Source organism: Sinocyclocheilus anshuiensis, unplaced genomic scaffold (genome assembly GCF_001515605.1).
Source record: "Sinocyclocheilus anshuiensis isolate Anshui unplaced genomic scaffold, SAMN03320099.WGS_v1.1 scaffold1276, whole genome shotgun sequence".
In the NCBI taxonomy this organism is placed as follows: Eukaryota; Metazoa; Chordata; class Actinopteri; order Cypriniformes; family Cyprinidae; genus Sinocyclocheilus; species Sinocyclocheilus anshuiensis.
In genome coordinates, this window is record NW_015544217.1 from 624892 (window position 1) to 644629 (window position 19738).

General features: G+C 41.0%; 2 protein-coding genes across 2 annotated transcripts in view; both read left to right on the plus strand.

Moving 5' to 3' along the window:
• The window catches only part of kat6a (K(lysine) acetyltransferase 6A), a 59876-nt gene extending 48427 nt beyond the window's left edge, over positions 1–11449 (plus strand). Inside the window, exons 10-16 of the mRNA XM_016497953.1 lie at positions 4843–5004; positions 5265–5358; positions 5507–5738; positions 6135–6324; positions 6440–7123; positions 7324–7582; positions 7698–11449. Of these exons, the coding sequence (XP_016353439.1) occupies positions 4843–5004; positions 5265–5358; positions 5507–5738; positions 6135–6324; positions 6440–7123; positions 7324–7582; positions 7698–10939 (4863 nt within the window). The 3' untranslated portion in view covers positions 10940–11449. The remainder of the gene's footprint in view (positions 1–4842; positions 5005–5264; positions 5359–5506; positions 5739–6134; positions 6325–6439; positions 7124–7323; positions 7583–7697) is intronic.
• A 4303-nt stretch (positions 11450–15752) lies between these two features.
• ap3m2 (adaptor related protein complex 3 subunit mu 2) overlaps positions 15753–19738 on the plus strand; it is an 8504-nt gene continuing 4518 nt past the window's right edge. Inside the window, exons 1-7 of the mRNA XM_016497937.1 lie at positions 15753–15882; positions 15983–16550; positions 17596–17767; positions 17856–17993; positions 18115–18200; positions 19123–19256; positions 19409–19415. Coding sequence (XP_016353423.1) covers positions 16278–16550; positions 17596–17767; positions 17856–17993; positions 18115–18200; positions 19123–19256; positions 19409–19415 — 810 coding nt within the window. The 5' untranslated portion in view covers positions 15753–15882; positions 15983–16277. The remainder of the gene's footprint in view (positions 15883–15982; positions 16551–17595; positions 17768–17855; positions 17994–18114; positions 18201–19122; positions 19257–19408; positions 19416–19738) is intronic.

Below are 19738 nucleotides of genomic sequence, written 5' to 3' on the forward strand. Positions count from 1 at the left end.
AGACGAGAGAAAAGATGCAACAGTGATATCACATTACATTCTAGAAAGAGTGTCAGCTATTATGTTATCCATCCCTCGTATATGCTTAATTTCCAGGTGGAACGGCTGTAAAATAAGACTCCACCGCATAAGTCGTTGATTTCGATTCCTCATCCGATTTAGAAAAACTAGAGGGTTATGATCTGTATGAACTATAATTGGGGCAGCAATTGAACCCAAATATACCTCAAAATGTTGTACCACTAGTACAAGGGCAAGGGCTTCCTTTTCAATAGTGGAGTAAACCTGTTGATGACGGTTGAACTTCTTTGAAAAATAACTAACAGGATGTTCAACTCCGTTTGAATCTTCTTGCACGAGAACAGCGCCTGCTCCGCAAGCGCTAGCATCAATTTCAAGACTAAAAGACTTCTCGAAATTTGGAGCGTTCAAAATAGGGGCATTTGCCAATAAAGCTTTACAATTTTCGAAAGCTTGCTGACATGTCTCAGACCACTGAAAAACAACCTTCGGGCTCAATAAATCAGTCAAAGGAGAAACCACGCTGGCAAAATTCTGGCAAAAACTCCGATAATAACCTACCATTCCGAGAAATCTACGTAACTCACGTCGGTTGGTAGGAATAGGAAAACTACATATGGCTTCTACTTTAGCACCAATGGGGTATACGTGACCGTTTCCAACGATTTTACCCAAGTATGTAACAGTCGCTTTTCCAAACTCAGACTTAGCAAGGTTGATGGTCAAATTAGCCTCCGCTAGACAAAGAAATAAGTCTTTTATTTGGTTAAGATGTTCAGACCAGGAAGAACTGTACAAGACGACATCATCAAGGTATGCCTCACATCCAGACATTCCATACAATATACGATTCACCAAACGCTGGAAAGTAGCAGGGGCATTTCGGACCCCAAAAGGCATTACCGTATACTGCAGGAAGGCATCGGGGTAACGAATGCAGATAACTCTTTTGCTCGGGCAGTTAAAGGCACCTGCCAATACCCCTTCAGAAGGTCAAACTTACTCACATATTGGGCAGAGCCAACATGATCGACACAGTCGTCAATACGAGGTAAAGGGAAACAGTCGGGTTTGGTTAAAGAATTAAGTTTTCGATAATCGGTGCAAAATCGATATGATCCATCTGGTTTGTTCACTAACACACAGGGGGAGCTCCATGAACTAAAACTAGATTCAGCCAATTTGTGACTAAGTAAATAGTTCACCTCTCGCTGTAATAATTCTCGTTTTACTGGATTGACCCTATAAGCGCTTTGCTTAATGGGAGAGGAAGTTCCTACATCAATGTCATGTTCAATGACAGAGGTACGACCAGGAACATCAAGGAAGAGTGAAGGAAAGGACATTACTAACTCAATTATGTCATTTCTTTCTTTCTCTTCCAAATAAGACAAACGACAGGGCAAATCAGCAAGAATTTTAGAGTTAAGTCGTCCATGTACTTTTTCCTGAGAAAGAAGATTTCCATCCTCGTCAAAATTCCTGGAAGCATCACCACTTATACTGCAAAAAGGAGGAAAAGGAACCACTGACTGTTGTTCTAGATTAGAAGGACCACATGGTGTCACGACACCAACAGAAGCAGAACTTCCCGGAGCAACATAGAATTTTAACAAGTTAATGTGACAAACCTGAACTTTCCTCCGACGATCAGGAGTATTCAACAGATAATTGTTATCTGAAAGATGCTTAGCTATACTATAAGGCCCAGTAAATTTGGCTTCAAACGGGTTAGTAGGAAGAGGTAATAAAGCCAATACCTGATCACCCACCTGAAAACTCCTAAACTTTTGGCGATACGCTTCAGGCACGAGTTCATATGCATGTAACACAGCAGATTACACAATTATCATACTCGCCACTCTGTTCCAGGGTGAGAGCAGAATAAACGTCCTGGGCTTTACCTGTGAAAACACATTGTAACAATAAAGTCCAAAACCTTTTCAGCCATTTCAAAGATAAAGCAACACGTTCAAAGTTATAGAAATATTTCTCTATTTCCTTTTCAGAAAATGGCGGAACTAATCTCACATTCTTGTGAACATCAAACACAGGTTCATAACCTGCCAACTGATGCGATTCAACAAAAGGCATATCAACTCGCGGAGTTTCCGTTTTTTTTTGCTTCCAACTCCAACTCAAACTTCTTTAACTGAAACGCTCTATCTTCCCGTTCTCTCTCCAACTCAAGTTCCAATTTTCGTACAGATAATTGTTGCTCTAATTTCCTTGCTGCAAATTCTCTTTCTACCTCTCTCTCTCTCATAGCGCGATCCTCACGCTCAGCACAGATTTTCGCCGCATCTAAATACAGCTGTTTCTCTTGCAGTGACATATTTTGAAATTTCAGTTCACTTTCAACATCAACATCACAAGGAGAAAACACCGAAGATTCACTTGGAGCAATAGACTCAGTTCTTACCTCTTTTTCCTGAGAAAGAAGATTTCCATCCTCGTCAAAATTCCTGGAAGCATCACCACTTATACTGCAAAAAGGAGGAAAAGGAACCACTGACTGTTGTTCTAGATTAGAAGGATCACAAATGGTGTCACGACACCAACAGAAGCAGAACTTCCCGGAGCAACATAGAATTTTAACAAATTAATGTGACAAACCTGAACTTTCCTCCGACGATAAGGAGTATTCAACAGATAATTATTATCTGAAAGACGCTTAGCTATACTATAAGGCCCAGTAAATTGAAAACGGCTTGAAACGGGTTAGTAGGAAGAGGTAATAAAGCCAATACCTGATCACCCACCTGAAAACTCCTAAACTTTTGGCGATACGCTTCAGGCACGAGTTCATATGCATGTAACACAGCAGATTACACAATTATCATACTCGCCACTCTGTTCCAGGGTGAGAGCAGAATAAACGTCCTGGGCTTTACCTGTGAAAACACATTGTAACAAAGTCCAAAACCTTTTCGGCCATTTCAAAGATAAAGCAACACGTTCAAAGTGATAGAAATATTTCTCTATTTCCTTTTCAGAAAATGGCGGAACTAATCTCACATTCTTGTGAGCATCAAACACAGGTTCATAACCTGCCAACTGATGCGATTCAACAAAAGGCATATCAACTCGCGGAGTTTCCGTTTTTTTTTGCTTCCAACTCCAACTCAAACTTCTTTAACTGAAACGCTCTATCTTCCCGTTCTCTCTCCAACTCAAGTTCCAATTTTCGTACAGATAATTGTTGCTCTAATTTCCTTGCTGCAAATTCTCTTTCTACCTCTCTCTCTCTCATAGCGCGATCCTCACACTCAGCACGGATTTTTGCCGCATCTAAATACAGCTGTTTCTCTTGCATTGACATATTTCGAAATTTCAGTTCACTTTCAACATCAACATCACAAGGAGAAAACACCGAAGATTCACTTGGAGCAATAGACTCAGTTCTTACCTCTAAAACTCCTCTATCCACGAGTGATCGTTTCAGAGTTGTCACAAGCGTTTCCTTCAGTTTCTTATCTTGAGTAGTAAGATCGATACTAAAGCGTTTGGCAATTTGTAATAATTGCTCCTTTGTACACCTCTCAAGTAAAAGTTCCGAGGGACAAGCAAAGAAATCTTCGAGCACCGAAGACATCTTCGTTCTAACACACACCTATGCGACAACACAAACGAACAACTCACGCAAGCGAGATGGTAGTTTACTAGAACTACACTTCCCATAAGCCACTGCTTCAAAAAGGAACTACGTCAGTCCGTTACGTAACCTACTCATTCACAAAGACTTGCCACAAGTCAAAACACATTGTAGGTTCACGGGAAAGAAAAGAACGCACTAAAAAAAAAACACAAACGTATCTATTCACAAATTTTGCTGAATAGGTTCACCTCCGTGAACTGAGACACTCCAGCTCCTATCTGAAAGAAAACGTTAACTAATTCCTATCTAGTCTTCGAGGATGTACCGTGCTCGGGGCGACATTAAACGCTAAACTCAGTGACGATCAGTCAAACTGAAAGTCCGAAAGCGTACGCCCGACAGAGATTTAAATCTCCACCCAGAATAACCCTCAAAAACAAAAAAAGACAAAATAATAAACAAAACAACAACCAGTGTTCCTTCAGAAGGATTGTATACACAACCCAGCTGGACACACTCTTCCTAACCAGAGCTCTCATTCAAAAAGGTGACCATTCACAAAAATAAGTAGACATAACAGTAGACGATGCAGAGTTGTCTGCGATCCATCATGTAGTGTGCACACAACAGCAACTAGATGGTACCCCAGACAGTCGTGCATGGTGAGAACAGCAGCGATTTGAAAATCGTGCAGTGTGAACCTGGCATAACTAGTCCTCCAATGTGGTTCCAATCATAGCACAAATGTTAAACTCTCTCTACATTTATCAACACTACTCTGTGTTGTCGTGTGTGTTACTGCTTGCCTTCCTCTTTAGCCAGTTGGTTTTAGAGGCTCGGGTTTCAGAGCTGCTCCTGGTCTGGTCCTGACTCTGCAGGATACCTGTGGTGGCAACACTGCTGAAAGCTAACACTGTTGGCTTTCAGCCGATAGGAAAAGCAGGAGCCTTGCAATTTACCACAGCCTCTGTTCCTGTGGAGCGAGTTCCATGCCAGTCTCTACTGCACAATTTCTTTCAAAATGTTCATTTAGTATTTAGAAATTAAGAGTCTTACAGGTATTACATTTTGCAAATATGAATAATGAATTGGAGTTGATTGTAAAGCGTAACAGTATCTGAATCCTAGAAAATTCACTTAACATTGTCGCTTAATTGCATAATGTCTGGTCAGGACACAGTATGTCAACCAAAGGCTGAAAAAACATCTTTTCTACACTCCAGGTGGATGGAAATGTCAGCACAATATACTGTCAGAATCTGTGCCTGCTGGCCAAGCTCTTTCTGGACCATAAGACTCTGTACTATGATGTGGAGCCCTTCCTCTTCTATGTGCTCACACAGAATGACAGTAAGGGCTGCCATCTCGTAGGATACTTTTCAAAGGTGAGCTAATCATTTCACAAATCATTTCATTTTGCTTATTTTGAGGGTGAATTGAGGATGCTGTTTATGCACTCGGTTTAAATAATTTTAAGAGCCATATTCACAACTGTGTATGTTTCAGCATGTGTTCTGTATGGTTATTATTTGCATTTTTAAACAGAATAATAAGAATATTTCGTGGCACATAGATAGAAATGTGTTTGTTACATTTGCTTTAATTTTACAGTCTTTTGTGCTTTTTTCCTTTTTTTCATCTCCAGGAGAAGCATTGCCAACAAAAGTATAATGTATCCTGCATCATGATTCTTCCACAATATCAGCGCAAGGGCTATGGACGATTCCTCATTGACTTCAGTAAGCACTCTGCATTATCTTTCCTCTGTTCCCCCAGTCTGTGAATTTTTTTATTTATTTTTTAAAGTAAAGAAACTATTTGAGAATTATACTCCTTCAGATAGTGTCATTAGACACCGAGGATAAACTGTTGTGACTCTCTCTGCAGGTTACCTGCTGTCCAAGAGGGAAGGCCAGCCGGGCTCACCAGAGAAGCCATTGTCAGACCTTGGCCGGCTATCCTACATGGCATATTGGCGTAGTGTGGTGCTGGAGTGCCTACATGAGATCAGAGATCGACAGCTCACCATCCGCAAACTCAGCAAAATCACTGGCATTTGCCCTCAAGATATCACGGCCACTCTGCTTAATTTGAATATGCTGGAACAGAGAGGGGACCGGTAAGTGAGATGGCTGATTTTCATTGATTATACATGGTAGCATAGCAAGGATGCACTACATTGATCAAAAGCGACTGTAAAGACATTTGTTAAAAGAGTTCTATTTCAAATAAATGCTGTTCTTTTTTTAACTTTATATTTTACAAAAATAAAAATTTTTCTTGAGCACTAAATCAGCACATTAGAATGATTTCTGAAGGATCATGTGATGCTGAAGACTCGAGTAATGGCTGCTAAAAAGTTCACTATATTCACAGATATATTAAAGTAGACAATTTAAAGTTATTTTAAATTGTAATATTACTGACCCCAAACTTTTAAATGGTATTGTATATTTGTTATATTTTTAGCAGTCTGTATAGTTTCCTGATTTTTGGTTTTCCTTTCTTGTTATAGGGTGATTATCCTGCGAAGAGAGAAGCTGGTGTCTTCTCACATGGCCCGACTGAAAGCCAAACCTCGGCTGCTAGAAGTCGAGCCAGACTGCTTGCGCTGGACACCTGTTATCATCACCAACACAGTAGTATCTGAAGGAGAAGGGGATGAGGATGAGGAAGAGGAAGAAGGAGAGGAGGGACCTAAAGATGTAAGCATCTTATCATGTATTCAAGGTTCAGTAGATGAAGTATGCAGCATTTAGTATGTGTACCAGTACATACTGAAGCTGAACTTCTGTTCTATGCTTCTTGTCTCTTTTATAGATCAAACCCAGCCACAAGAGCTCCCCACTCTCTTGGCATATGAAAGGAGAACGGGAAAAGGAGGAGGAGAAAAAGGGCTTCCCAGCGTTCCCAAAAAAACAAAGCTCTACTCCATCCTCTTCTGTTTGCAACAGTGTTCTCAGTCCTGAACATTCTTCCCTTTTTCTTACGGCTAATGGGGAGCGCAGGGGACCTGGACGCCCTCCCAAAAACTGGTTATGGGGCAAGGTGAAGGATGCACCACGTACAGGACCAGGTCGACCCCGTAAACTAAGGCCCCCAGATGATGATGATGATGAGGAGGAGGAGGAGGAAGAGGAGGAGGATGAGGAGGAGGATGAAAGAACTGGCATTAATAAAGTGACAACATCACCAATGCTCTTGGCCTTAGAAAATGAGCCTGACTCCACATCAGCCTGTCCCTTGGAAGCTTCTAGGCACCCCGCAGTTCCACCATCACGCAGCAGAGGACGGCCTCCACGGAAAAAGCGTGGCCCAAAACGCAGGCTTAGTGAGGAGCCTGAAGATGACCTGCCGTCGTTGCCCCACACCACAAGGCTGAGTGAACCCATGCCAGCCTTTATCAGTGAGAGCAGTGAAGATGAGGATGAAGATGATGAGGAAGAGTTAAGGGCTCGTTCACCACCTGTCCTCACCAAGCCCACATTAGGGCTTAAATGCAAGGTATGTGCAATATATTTTCATGTATGTTTTTTTTTCTTTTGCATGACACATTTTTTATATAGATCTTAAAAATAAGTAGTAACAATTAGTAGTTTGAGTGTAATACTAAAAGGCTTTTTTTCAAATAAAGGCTAGAAAGATCTGTAAATAAAAATGTTGTGGATTATTCTAGAATTTTCTTTGCTTTCCTCCCCTTGTAGTCTCAGAAGTCCTTGCGAAAGCGGCGTGTACGTCAGCGCAGCCATCCCCACAGCAGTGTAGTTACAGAGACCATCTCAGAGACAACTGAAGTTCTGGATGAGCCATTTGTGGATTCAGATTCTGAAAGGCCCATGCCCAGACTAGAAGAGGAAACTCCATTTGGCAACCCTCTCCGATGCTACCCAGCAGCCCGCAAACACATGGGACTTGCCCCAAAAAGCATCAACAGAGGCAATCTGACTGAATCGGAGGAAGATGGTTAGTATGTCTGTGGTTTTATATGTGTAATCTTGAAAGTTTTGTGTGATGTTAATGTTTGCAATAGTGTGATTTCAAAAATTGCTTAAAGGATGGTTACCTCTTTTCTGTTTAGATCCCACTCCTGTGTTGAAGCCAGTTGCTGTCCTGAGAAGACCTGAAACTTCAGAGGCCACACAGAGAACAGGGGCAACAGCCGAGATGCCTGAGGTTCCAGTAAAAAGGAAGAAAGGCTGGCCTAAGGGCAAGAGTCGCAAACCACTCCACTGGAAGAAGCGTCCAGGCAGGAAGCCTGGTAGTGGAGCCGGTCAGACAGGTGACACCAGTCTGGCAGATCCATCCTCAGAGGACCCACCACCCCCAAAGATCAAAATGAAGCCTGGCAGGAAACCTCGTAACTATTACCTGCAGCGGGCCCAAGAGGAAGCAGCCAAACAGGAGTTTGAGAGAAGCCGATTAGCTCAGCAGCAGCTAGACAATTCAACATTGGAGGACAAAACCTGTAAAAGGACAGCCAGAGCCTTAACATCTGACCTCAGCCCTGAGAAACAGAATGACTCGGAAGAGGAAGATGATTTCCTTCAGGACTTTAGAGAGCCATCCAAACCCAAAAGGCGAGGTCGGCCTCCAAAAAATGGCAACCTCCCTCCCCCTGTACCCAAACCTCCCCCTGTGTCTGAGCCAGAAGAAGAAGATGAGGAGGAAGACAGACCATGGTCAGTTGAGAAGATCAGCCGTCCGCCTTCTCGTACCATGTCGCAGTCTTCCAGCACCAGAGTCTCTCAGCCAAGAGCTAACACAGACATGGCAGATGCAGAGGAGGACGAAGAGCGGGATGTTGAAGATTGCGATAATGGGGTTAATCGGAGAACAGCAGCGACACCAGGCTCAGGAAGCCGGCGTAGTGATGATCATGATGCCGACGACGAAGGGGATGGCCGTCTTGAAGAGAAAAGTGACAGCAGCAGTAGCACTAAAAGGAGAAAGGGCCCAGATTCAGAGGATGATGTGGAGCAGCAAGAGGATGAAGAAGAGGAACCATCATCACCTGCTCGCTCTCCCCCTGTGAAAGAAGAACCCCAGAGCAGTGAGGGTTTTTTAGACTTACAGGCAAACATGGCACGGGATTATGTCAGCAAACAGGAAGAAGCTGAGGACGAGGAGGAGGATGCAGAGGAAGTGCAGGAGGTGAAGACTAGCTCTGCTGACACGGAAGAACGGCGACGACGAGAACAGGAGGAATCTGCAGCAGCTGCGGCAGCTGTAGAGACAGTAACCGCTATCGCAGTGCCCTCTGAACCACTGGACATGCAGCCTTTACACATAGAGGAAAAGACTGTGCTCATGATGGGGGCTGAGCATTCACACCAGCATCCTGACTTCAAAGATGACCTGAGCCACCAGCAACACACGCATCACCACAGTAGTGAGCTGGATCTGGAAACAGTGCAAGCTGTCCAGTCACTTACGCAAGGAGAAGCCCAGGAGGAGGATTCAGAGTCCCATGGAGCCTACCAGGATTGCGAAGAGACACTGGCTGCCTGCCGAACCCTCCAGAGCTACAGTCACGGTGAGGGAGAGGAGGAAACACTAGCGCTGGTGGAAGATTGTGGAGCCTCCCAGCACAGTCCCATGCCCAACCCACCGATGCCCACGTTACCGAACCAGTCTGTCCGTTCAGTCAACAGTCCTGGAATGACTCCTGGTCCTATGGACCCTGGACCAGGAGTGCCTGGTCCCACAGGAACTGGAGGGGGAACAGGTGGAGGGTATACTCAAATAACCCCTGAGCATCCCAGCTCTCTATCAGCTCCCTCATTGCAAAACATGGAGACCTCTCCCATGATGGATGTGCCATCTGTATCTGATCATTCACAACAAGTGGTAGATAGTGGATTTAGTGACCTGGGCAGCATTGAAAGCACCACCGAAAACTATGACAATCCGAGCAGCTATGACTCAACAATGGGTGGTGGAGGTAACGGAGGAGGGAATGGAAGTAATGGAGGTGGCATGTCTGCAGCTGCGGCAGCAGCGGTAGCAGCTTCCTCCTCTTCGTCGTCTTCATCCTCTAGTTCAGCCACACCTTCGTCATCATCTTCGCAAGGCAACAGCTGCTCCTTCGTCTCAACTCCTGGGCTGACGTCCTCCAGCACAGGCGTTGGCTCTCAGATTGCCATGGGTAGCTGTAGCCTTATCCAGCAAGCAGGTCCGGGACCAACCAATGGACCTGGTGCTAACAGCGGTAGTAGCGTCCCACAACCTCCTCCCCCTCCAAGTAGCACTCCAAGTTGCGGTATAAAGTCTCCGCAAGGCTGCGTCATCGAAAGGCCACCAAGTGCCAGCCAGCAGCAACAGAAGAAGGTCTCTCAACCGACTCAACAACAGCAAAACCCTCAACCGCAGCCTCCACCCTCTGCTCCACCACCCCCTCCACCTCAACAACAAGCACTCTCGCAGTGCAGTATGGGAAATGGCTTCGCTTCCACACCCATGATCATGGAGATTCCTGAAAGTGCAGGCAGCGGTGGAGGAGGCCGGAGTTTGTATGACCGCATGGGTCAGGACTTTGGTGCTGGTGGCTATGGACAACACTCTGCTTCTTTCAGTTTAGCCAAACTCCAGCAGCTAACCAACACCATCATGGACCCCCACGCCATGTCTTATTCACATTCAGCAGCAGTCACCTCATACGCGACGAGTGTTTCGCTCTCCAACCCAGGCTTAGCGCAGCTTGCTTCTTCCCCACACCCACCGTTGCCCCAGGCTCAGCCCACTATGACCCCACCTCCCAATTTGAGTTCTGGCTCCATGAATCTTGGTTCCCCCTTGATCCAGTGCAACATGACAGGCGCTAATATCGGACTACCTCCCCCTCCCCATTCACAGCGGTTGCAAGGCCAAATGGCCACAGTCAAAGGCCATATTTCAATTCGGTCCAAAGCCTCTCAAATTCCTACGGGCTCCCCTCACCAGCAGCAATTGTACAGTCGCAGCTCTGGTGCTGTGACCATGCAAGGCACCCCACGCACTCTAGCGGTGCAACGTGGCATGATGACAAACCTCATGCCCACACCTGCCGCCTACAACTCCATGAACATGAATCCACTCAATGCTGCCATGTCAGCTGGCTACCGCATGCCGCAGCCCATGATGAACAGCGGGTACCATAGTAACCCGCCCTATATGAACCAGCCGGCCCAGTACCCCATGCAGATGCAAATGGGCATGATGGGAGGGCAGGCTTACCCACAGCAGCCTATGCAGCCCAATCACCATGGCAACATGATGTACACGGGCCCCTCGCACCACAGCTACGCTGGCGTCCCCAAACAGTCGCCTTACATGAGCAGATGAGCACCAGAGAACGAGCAGAGAGAGACGTTCCCCACCGGACTCTGCATCTCTGTACTTTTTCCATTTGTATCCACCCTCCAAAGTCTGCGCAAAAAGGCAACAAGATAAGTGAGCTTGGTGGAAGAAGAGGACATAGAGACTGCGACGATTTCTTTTCCTTGCTAAATATGTTGTCGTCAAGCTCTGTTCCTTTTAGGTTCATTTCCCAGTTGCCTGAGCTGGAGATATGATGATGATGATGGTCTGATCACGGGAGATGATCTAATGGACCTTTATTGTGGCAAGTGTCATGCTCCCACAGACCCTGTCTGCCGTGGTTGTACCAACGGGTTGGACCACCGAAATGTCTGCCACTCCATCCGTGAGACAGAAAGGGCCAAGCATCAAAGCAGCTAAAGGGGAAGTGGACCTAACTTTTCAAACTGAGAAACAAATACATTTACGTTGTTATTGAACATACATTGAATCATGCACACAATCGTTCAATTGACATAGGAAGCCTTACCTAAATAGGGACAAAATAATTGTAGATGGACTATTTTTTTCTTTTTTTATTATATTATTATTATTTACTTTATTTTTAATATGTTCTCTTTTTTTTCAATGACTGTTGAAATGCTTGTGTTTCAGTCTGACCTTCTCATGCTCTGTGTGTGTGTGTGTGTGTGTGGCTGTTCTGGACAAAGTGATTCACGCTCGCTCGCTCATACACTCACTCATGAACACATTCACTCGCACAGAGCGCTATAGCCACTTGAGAGCTTACATGGAGGCACTTCTAGTTTGGATGCACAAGGAGTCCGAGGTAACTGTAAATCTGTGTCTTCCCAGTATGGAATCGTGTATATCCAAACGTAACCGTTGTAAGAGCCCAAATGGACGTCTGATAATAATGACCATGCATCCATAGACCAGACTAAACAGAAGTTAAACTAGTTAATGTAAATATTCTGGTACTACCTGGTTCACAGCACAGACTCAAAATCCAGTACACACACGTTCACGAACACTCCACAGCTGTCACTAGAGGGCAGCGCAGTCAATAGTGGGAAGGTCTTTAAGTTCATACTACAAAGTGCAGCGTCCACGTAATGTGGTGGGTAAAAAGGGTTTAACCACACAGGAGCACATCTGCAGAGCAGTTAGCATTGCAACTGTGCTCATCCAATGATGTTAATGATGCCTCCTAAAGTAGGCCTTACTGTGGCACCAGTAAGTAGCGCTGCTCGTACTCCAGCTGATCATGCGGTAGTGATGTTAGCTGTTAGCCACAAGAGGGACTTGTACAAATAAGTAGATCCGTGTCTGCAATGCACACATGGACGAATGAACACTCATACCCGGGATAAAGGTTAAAGTGCATGATGTCCTGAGATGGTTACTGTTTTAGGACAATGGGAAGAGAATTTCTTAATGTTCCAGTATTCATTGTCAATATGAGGAATCTTTCTCAAATACCTGACGTTTCATATATTATTTGTGCGCTTTTGTTTTTCTGAATTTTATCAGACTGGGCAGCTTTCTTTTATGACAAGCTGACTCTTTTTGACTTTAGAAGACGTATTGTAGAGAAAATGTTTTTTCTAAAATATAAAAAAAGAAATTCTGACATGGATATTGGTACTGTCATTTTTTTTCACTTCTGTTTCAGGAAAAAAACTGCATATTTTTTAGCTCGACTCTTGGGGTAATATTATTAAGAAATTCAAAACTAAAAAAATTTACAACTCACTTTTAGTGAATTTAAGATGCCTTTAACCTTTCCATTCCATCTCATCTCTAGAGTTTTCTATCTTTGTGTAGTATATTAATGCTATTTTAAAACAAAAGGAAAAAACAGATATCTAAAGGTCACTTGGCGTTATTTTCTTTTTTCTTGGTTATTGTGTGTGTATAAGACAACTTCCTTACATCTACGAGGCATGTAAAAATGAGCTCAGTATATTTCTGTCTGTTTATATTGCTTACCTTTTCGTATACTTTGTAATTGTACACGGTGAGTTGTAAGCTAAGAGAGAGCCTGGTAGCCCGGAGAAAGAGAGAGCCAAGCTGGGGCGCTCGGTGATGGTCGGAAGCGTCCACCTTCCACTCCTCTCTGTTTTGTCCTTGTATGTATTTCCATTTATTTGTTTCTTTCTTTTTTCTTAGCAAGTACTTTCAAAGAACTCTGTACATTTTAACATGAAACAAAAATAAATTATGTTGAGCCATTTCACTTGTTATTGCATTTCTTGAAAAATCTCTAAAGTAATGTGTATTTTTTTAAATGAATTCCCTCTTCTAAAAGTCATTCCACTCTTATCATATCAAAGCCAGTGTATGGACAGGACATCTCTTTTAAACTGAACATTAACTTCAGTTTAACTGGAAAGACTAATTCTAGACATTCGATAAACATTTAAATTGTTGTATATGCTACTAAACTAACTTTCCACCCCCATTTAATTAACCCTGTGAGCTTCCGTCGGATCATGTAATTTGTTCACATTTTGAAAACTAATCTTTACAATGCCCCTAATTTAGTCATGGGAGTCTTGTAAATGAGTAAAAACTGATCTCTTATTTAAGTGTGATAGCTGAAAAAAGGTTTTTGAACAATTTGGTCATTACACAAAATAGATGGTTTTTCCGTTTTAAAGTACATTTCTTGAAGATCCTGAACATTCTATCAGAAAATCTTTATAGTCGGGGCTCGACAGTAAGGACTGTCCGATGGCCTGGGCCAGCATGAAAGATGCCCGGGACAATTTACAGAATTGTCAGTGTGATATGTTTATTAGTACTTATTTTATGCACTCTTCACTTGATGTTAATAATGATTGAACTTTGTATAATTTAGGCTTGTAGTTTTTGCTGTGGTTTCGAAAGTGGAATCAAGAATTGTAAAATTTAACTACCATCTAGAATGTCGGTGTCACAAGCTTATTTATTAGAATACTACATAATGTAGGTCAAAAACAATTGTATTTTATTTATTTATTTATTTTGGCAGGGCCAGTGAAAATGTTGGTGGGGCAAGTAAAAAATTTGAACCAGTGTCCCGACTGGGCAGGTAGAAAAATTCAGTGTTTAGCCCTGAAAGTGTTAAACTGCATTGTATCCGTAGCTCAATTTAAAAACTGTACTAGGCTATGATATAGCATTTGCATTTAAAAACAAAGCAACTGGGTTGACTGTTTTACAGTTTACTAGCCTTGTACACACGATCGTGACACTATGATGTATTAGAAATACAAAATTTTGTTCTGCTTTTTCTACAGATATCCAGTTTAATAATACAGGTGCATCTCAATAAATTAGATTGTCGTGGAAAAGTTCATTTATTTCAGTAATTCAACTCAAATTGTGAAACTTGTGTATTAAATAAATTCAATGCACACAGACTGAAGTAGTTTAAGTCTTTGGTTCTTTTAATTGTGATGATTTTGGCTCACATTTAACAAAAACCCACCAATTCACTATCTCAACAAATTAGAATATGGTGACATGCCAATCATCTAATCAACTCAAAACACCTGCAAAGGTTTCCTGAGCCTTCAAAATGGTCTCTCAGTTTGGTTCACTAGGCTACACAATCATGGGGAAGACTGCTGATCTGACAGTTGTCCAGAAGACAATCATTGACACCCTTCACAGGGAGGGTAAGCCACAAACATTCATTGCCAAAGAAGCTGGCTGTTCACAGAGTGCTGTATCCAAGCATGTTAACAGAAAGTTGAGTGGAAGGAAAAAGTGCTTTTGCTTTCGCACTGAAACACACAGCGTCTCCCTGACATGGCTGCATCAACACTACTGCTGTTCCTGAAACCACGCCTTCTTTCTTTGCATGCACAATTGGGCGGCATTATGCTAATATTTCCACATAGTGACGTAGATATGTGGGGGCGTGTTAGAACCAGCCATTTTAGGTAGGCGTGGCTGAAACTTTTATAAAGAATATCTCTTTGGATTTGAGACTTTAGTCTTTGCAACTTTACAGATCTTCTTTATGCACCAAGAGCTTGTAACACTCCAAAGAGAAAGGAAAACTTGAAATCGCATCATATGACCCCTTTAATAGTATAATGCTGTGAACGCTTAAATTCACTTGTAGCATTTAAAACTTTTTCTTTTTTCTTTTGACATAATAGATTTTCTTTATCAATCATATATTATCTGCCATGACATGGAAACTTAGTACTTATTATTATCAGACAGATTTTTAATTGGAGAATCCTTAAAAGGTACGTTATTTTAACAAGTGGCAGTTATAATGATAATAGAGTTAGTGTATAACCTAGGGACACAACTTCAAGTCTTTTGAATAAAATGTCTAAAACTGGAATTCGATTTATTATAGTATATAAAAATGATCTATATAGACAGAGAACAAATACAAAAGGCTTAATATGTAATTAATATATATATATATATATATATATGGAAACAAAATATAACATGGATAGGGACAGGACAAAAAGGCATCTTTGTGGAGACCAAAATCTTTAATGTTTTTGTTGATGTGCAAAGAAAATGCCTGTAATAACAGTATAAGTTCGTGTCAGCTTGTCTTTGTTTAACGCACAAGGGACACATACGGCAGTTTTTCATGTGTTGATCTAAATGTAATCCAGCACGAGACATAACAGCAACGAACTGAGTTTATTATGGCATTTTTAACCTCAATGCCCACTGTCAGAGGACAAGCTACCTTGAACCAATAAAACAACGCTGTGCAGTGACGTTTATTGGCCACTGTCCAATGACCTTCGAGTATTATAGTCCACTCGCTTCCGCACTAATATGGAGTGGGCGGGTACACGCGATAGACGTAGTCCGCCATTGGTTAGAGCGAATGACAATCATTTATTTCGTCGTCTCAAAATAACGGAGAAGGAAGCGACATTTCTGGTTCTGTCTAGTATAAAAATCCTGGGAAGTGGCAGAAAAAACCCCCAGAGATCGTGAGTATTGATTTATATGTACAATATGAGCAGTTACGCCCAAAGAAAAAGAAACGACAGATGATAATGCGGAATGAATGAACCTTTTTTGAATCCGTAGCTTGTCACAAGACAGTCCTGTGATGCGAGGGTGGGGAGGAGAAAATATTAACATGATGATGATGTGACCCTGCTAACAACCAAACCAACCCGTTCCTGTCCCTTCATCCGAGCTGGCTGCTCTTAAAAACAAAACTATTCTTCTGTCCGGTAACCAGATAGGGATGTAGAATAACAAATGAGCTCAGAGGCCTATCGGTTACCCGTGAAGATGCTGGCAGGTTGTTGTTCTGTTATTGCCTGAACGATTCATTTTGTGTTTCACATTTTGTTACTTTGTGTTTCCAGCTGCCAAGATGATACACAGCCTTTTCCTGATTAACGCATCGGGGGACATCTTTCTGGAGAAGCACTGGAAGAGTGTGGTCAGCCGATCCGTCTGCGATTACTTTTTCGAGGCCCTGGAACGCGCCACGGAACCGGAGAACGTTCCTCCGGTGATCCCGACCCCGCATCACTACCTCATTAACGTGCTCCGCCATCGCATCTACTTCGTGGCCGTCATACAGAGCGAAGTGCCTCCTCTGTTTGTCATCGAGTTCCTCCATCGTGTGGTGGACACATTTCAGGTTTGAGGGGTTTATTTTATTCTCCTACTTTACCATTGTGTAGTGATGGTGGTGTCAAATAGTAATTTTCATTTAATTTTGATGGATGTGGCTGTACCATGTCAATACTGTTATTACTATGATAATTACCATGATAAATGTCTAAAATATCATGGTATTGCCGTGGTACCATGTCCAAAACATGTACTGTCATAGTGCGGTACGTGACTCATAAAAGCTGGATTTTGTTATTATTATTATTATTAAAATTAAGTAAAGGAGTAATATCATAAAATATTACTATATTTAAAAATAACTGTTTTCTATTTATGTAATTATGCCTATAATGTCAAAGCTACATTTTCAGCAGCTATTTCTCCCGTTTTTATTGTCACGTGATCCTTCACAAATAATTGTATAATGCTGTTTTGATGCAAAATAAATATTTCTTAATTTTATCAGTTAAAACAGTTGTGCTTCTTAATATTTGTTTAAAAACTGAAACGTTTTTCAGGATTCTTTGATGAATAGAAAGTTGAAAATATTAGCTTTTATTTGGAAGATTTTTTTTTGTAACAGTATAAATGTCTTTGCTGTCACTTTTAATGCATCATTGCTAAATAAAATGTTTCCTTCAAAAAAAAAAAAAAAAATCTTATTGACCATAAACTTTTGAACAGCAATGTATATGTTCAAAATATTATCTGATAACACTGTATTGTACTTTATAGAAGTATTACATAAATAAAAGAATAGAAAAATTACATAAATAAAACAAAAAAAGCAATGTACTGTCATAGTATGTTTTGTAAGGACTTTGGTAATTCAGTTTTAGCCACCACTGCCTTAATTAAAGAAAATGATGGAAAGTTTAGCTACTTTAATATTATATTTTATAAAAACCATAGTATGTGCATGGTTCTCAAAGGTACTTCCATTGTTATGAACTACTGATCTGTTTTATCAAATATTTGACTGAATTTACTATAAATTACCTCAAAGTGCTACCATTTCAAAGCATTATTTTTGAAAACGTTCAATTATCGCGTTATATTTTTCTTTCCAGGACTATTTTGGGGTTTGCACAGAAGCAGCTATTAAAGACAATGTTGTTGTGGTCTATGAGCTGCTGGAGGAGATGCTGGATAATGGCTTCCCACTGGCCACCGAATCAAACATCCTAAAAGAGCTCATTAAACCTCCTACCATCCTGCGCACAGTGGTGAACACCATCACAGGTATTCTGTGGTATTTTGTTGTGTATTAAATATCTGTCAGCTTTTGAATCCATGGTAATAATTAATTCTATTTGTTATCTGTGCTCAGGAAGTACTAATGTTGGCGAGCAGCTTCCTACAGGTCAGCTGTCAGTGGTACCGTGGCGGCGCACAGGTGTCAAATATACCAACAACGAAGCTTATTTTGACGTGGTTGAAGAAATCGATGCTATCATTGACAAATCAGGTAGATCTTCTTTTTATATCTGTTAATAACTTACAGATATAACCATGAAATGCAGATGTCTTTGCTGTCAAACCTTTGAATCAGTACATCATTTATAAATGCATATATTTTCCCCGCAAAGGATCAACTATCACAGCAGAGATTCAGGGAGTGATAGATGCCTGTGTGAAACTTACAGGAATGCCTGATCTCACCTTGTCATTTATGGTAAATCTGGACATTTTTCTAAATAAAAGGTTGTTTTGTTGATTTTTATTTTGTCCTGAACAACTTGGCCTGGATGCATAAGCTTCACATGCAGTGAAAGTTTTAGGATGTGTTTGAATTGTAAAAAATACCCTATTCACAGCAGTGTTGTTATTTGTAACTAAAGCTACAATTTATTTTTGTTAATTGAAATAAAGCTGAAATAAAATAAAATATAAACATTACACGGAAAAACATAAACCTATTTTATTTAAGTTAGTTGCCAAGATAGCATTTTTAATTTTCATTCAAGTTTTTTTTAAGTACTAAAATTACAAAAACTAATATATATACAGTATGTGAAGGGGGTCTGAATACTTTCCGTACCCACTGTATATATATTTATTAATATATATAGAAATAGAAATATAAAAAATAATACAAATGAAAAAAGCAGCACATAATAATACTAAAACTTAAACTAAAATTAAAATATAAACTGAAAACAAATAAAAGCAAATTTACAATACTTATGAATAGTATATAACTAATACTAAAAGAACACAGATTTGCAGGCCCACAGCTGAAAAAGTGTTCAGTTGACCATGTGCTTATGTGCATATGCTTCAATACTTTGATACCTTTAAAGGTGCACTGTGTAATGTTTTGCTTGAGTTTCTCTGGCCAGTAAGATGTCTTGGGCTGACACCTTTACCTTTCAAAATGGCTATTAAATTTTTTATATGTCGAACATTTTTACATTTAGCAGAATTTGCATTTATGCTTTCGAATGTGCAATTACCAACAAATTACCAACAAATTAAGGACAAATTACCAACTGCACTTTGAAGTTCAAGTTTGTAATATATCCTATATTACTACATACTAACCCACATTTTCTTTTCTTTCTTTACATTTTACGCCTACATCTTTCATTCTGTAGAACCCTCGACTCCTGGATGATGTCAGCTTCCACCCCTGTGTTCGGTTCAAGCGTTGGGAAGCCGAGCGAATTCTGTCCTTCATCCCACCAGATGGCAACTTCCGCCTCCTGTCCTACCACGTCAGCTCTCAGAAGTGAGAACCTCCCAAAGTCAGGATTAGTAACTCATAGTGGAGAAACAACAAAAATAGTCCCTTTTAGATATTCAACAGTAGTGGAAAAATCTCAAGAATCCCTTACTAATATTATAAAATGTATTCTGTTTTTGCAACCTTTGTAATTATAGGTCTGGGGTCTTTAAGAATAAAAAAAAAAAAGAATGTGTTTGAAAGTTTCTTATGCTCATCGAGTCTGCATTTATTTGATAAAAATACAGTAAAAACAGTTATTTTGGGTAATATTATTGCAATCTAAAATAACTATTCTATTTCAGTTTATCTTAAAATGTAATGTATTTCTGTGATGAGCTGAATTTTCAGCATCATTACTTCAGTCTGCAGTGTCACATGATCCTTCAGAAGTCATTGTAAAATGCTGATTTAATGCTGAAGTAACACTTCTCATTATTATCAATGTTGAAAACAGTTGTGCTGCTTCACCTTTTTTTTTTTTTTTT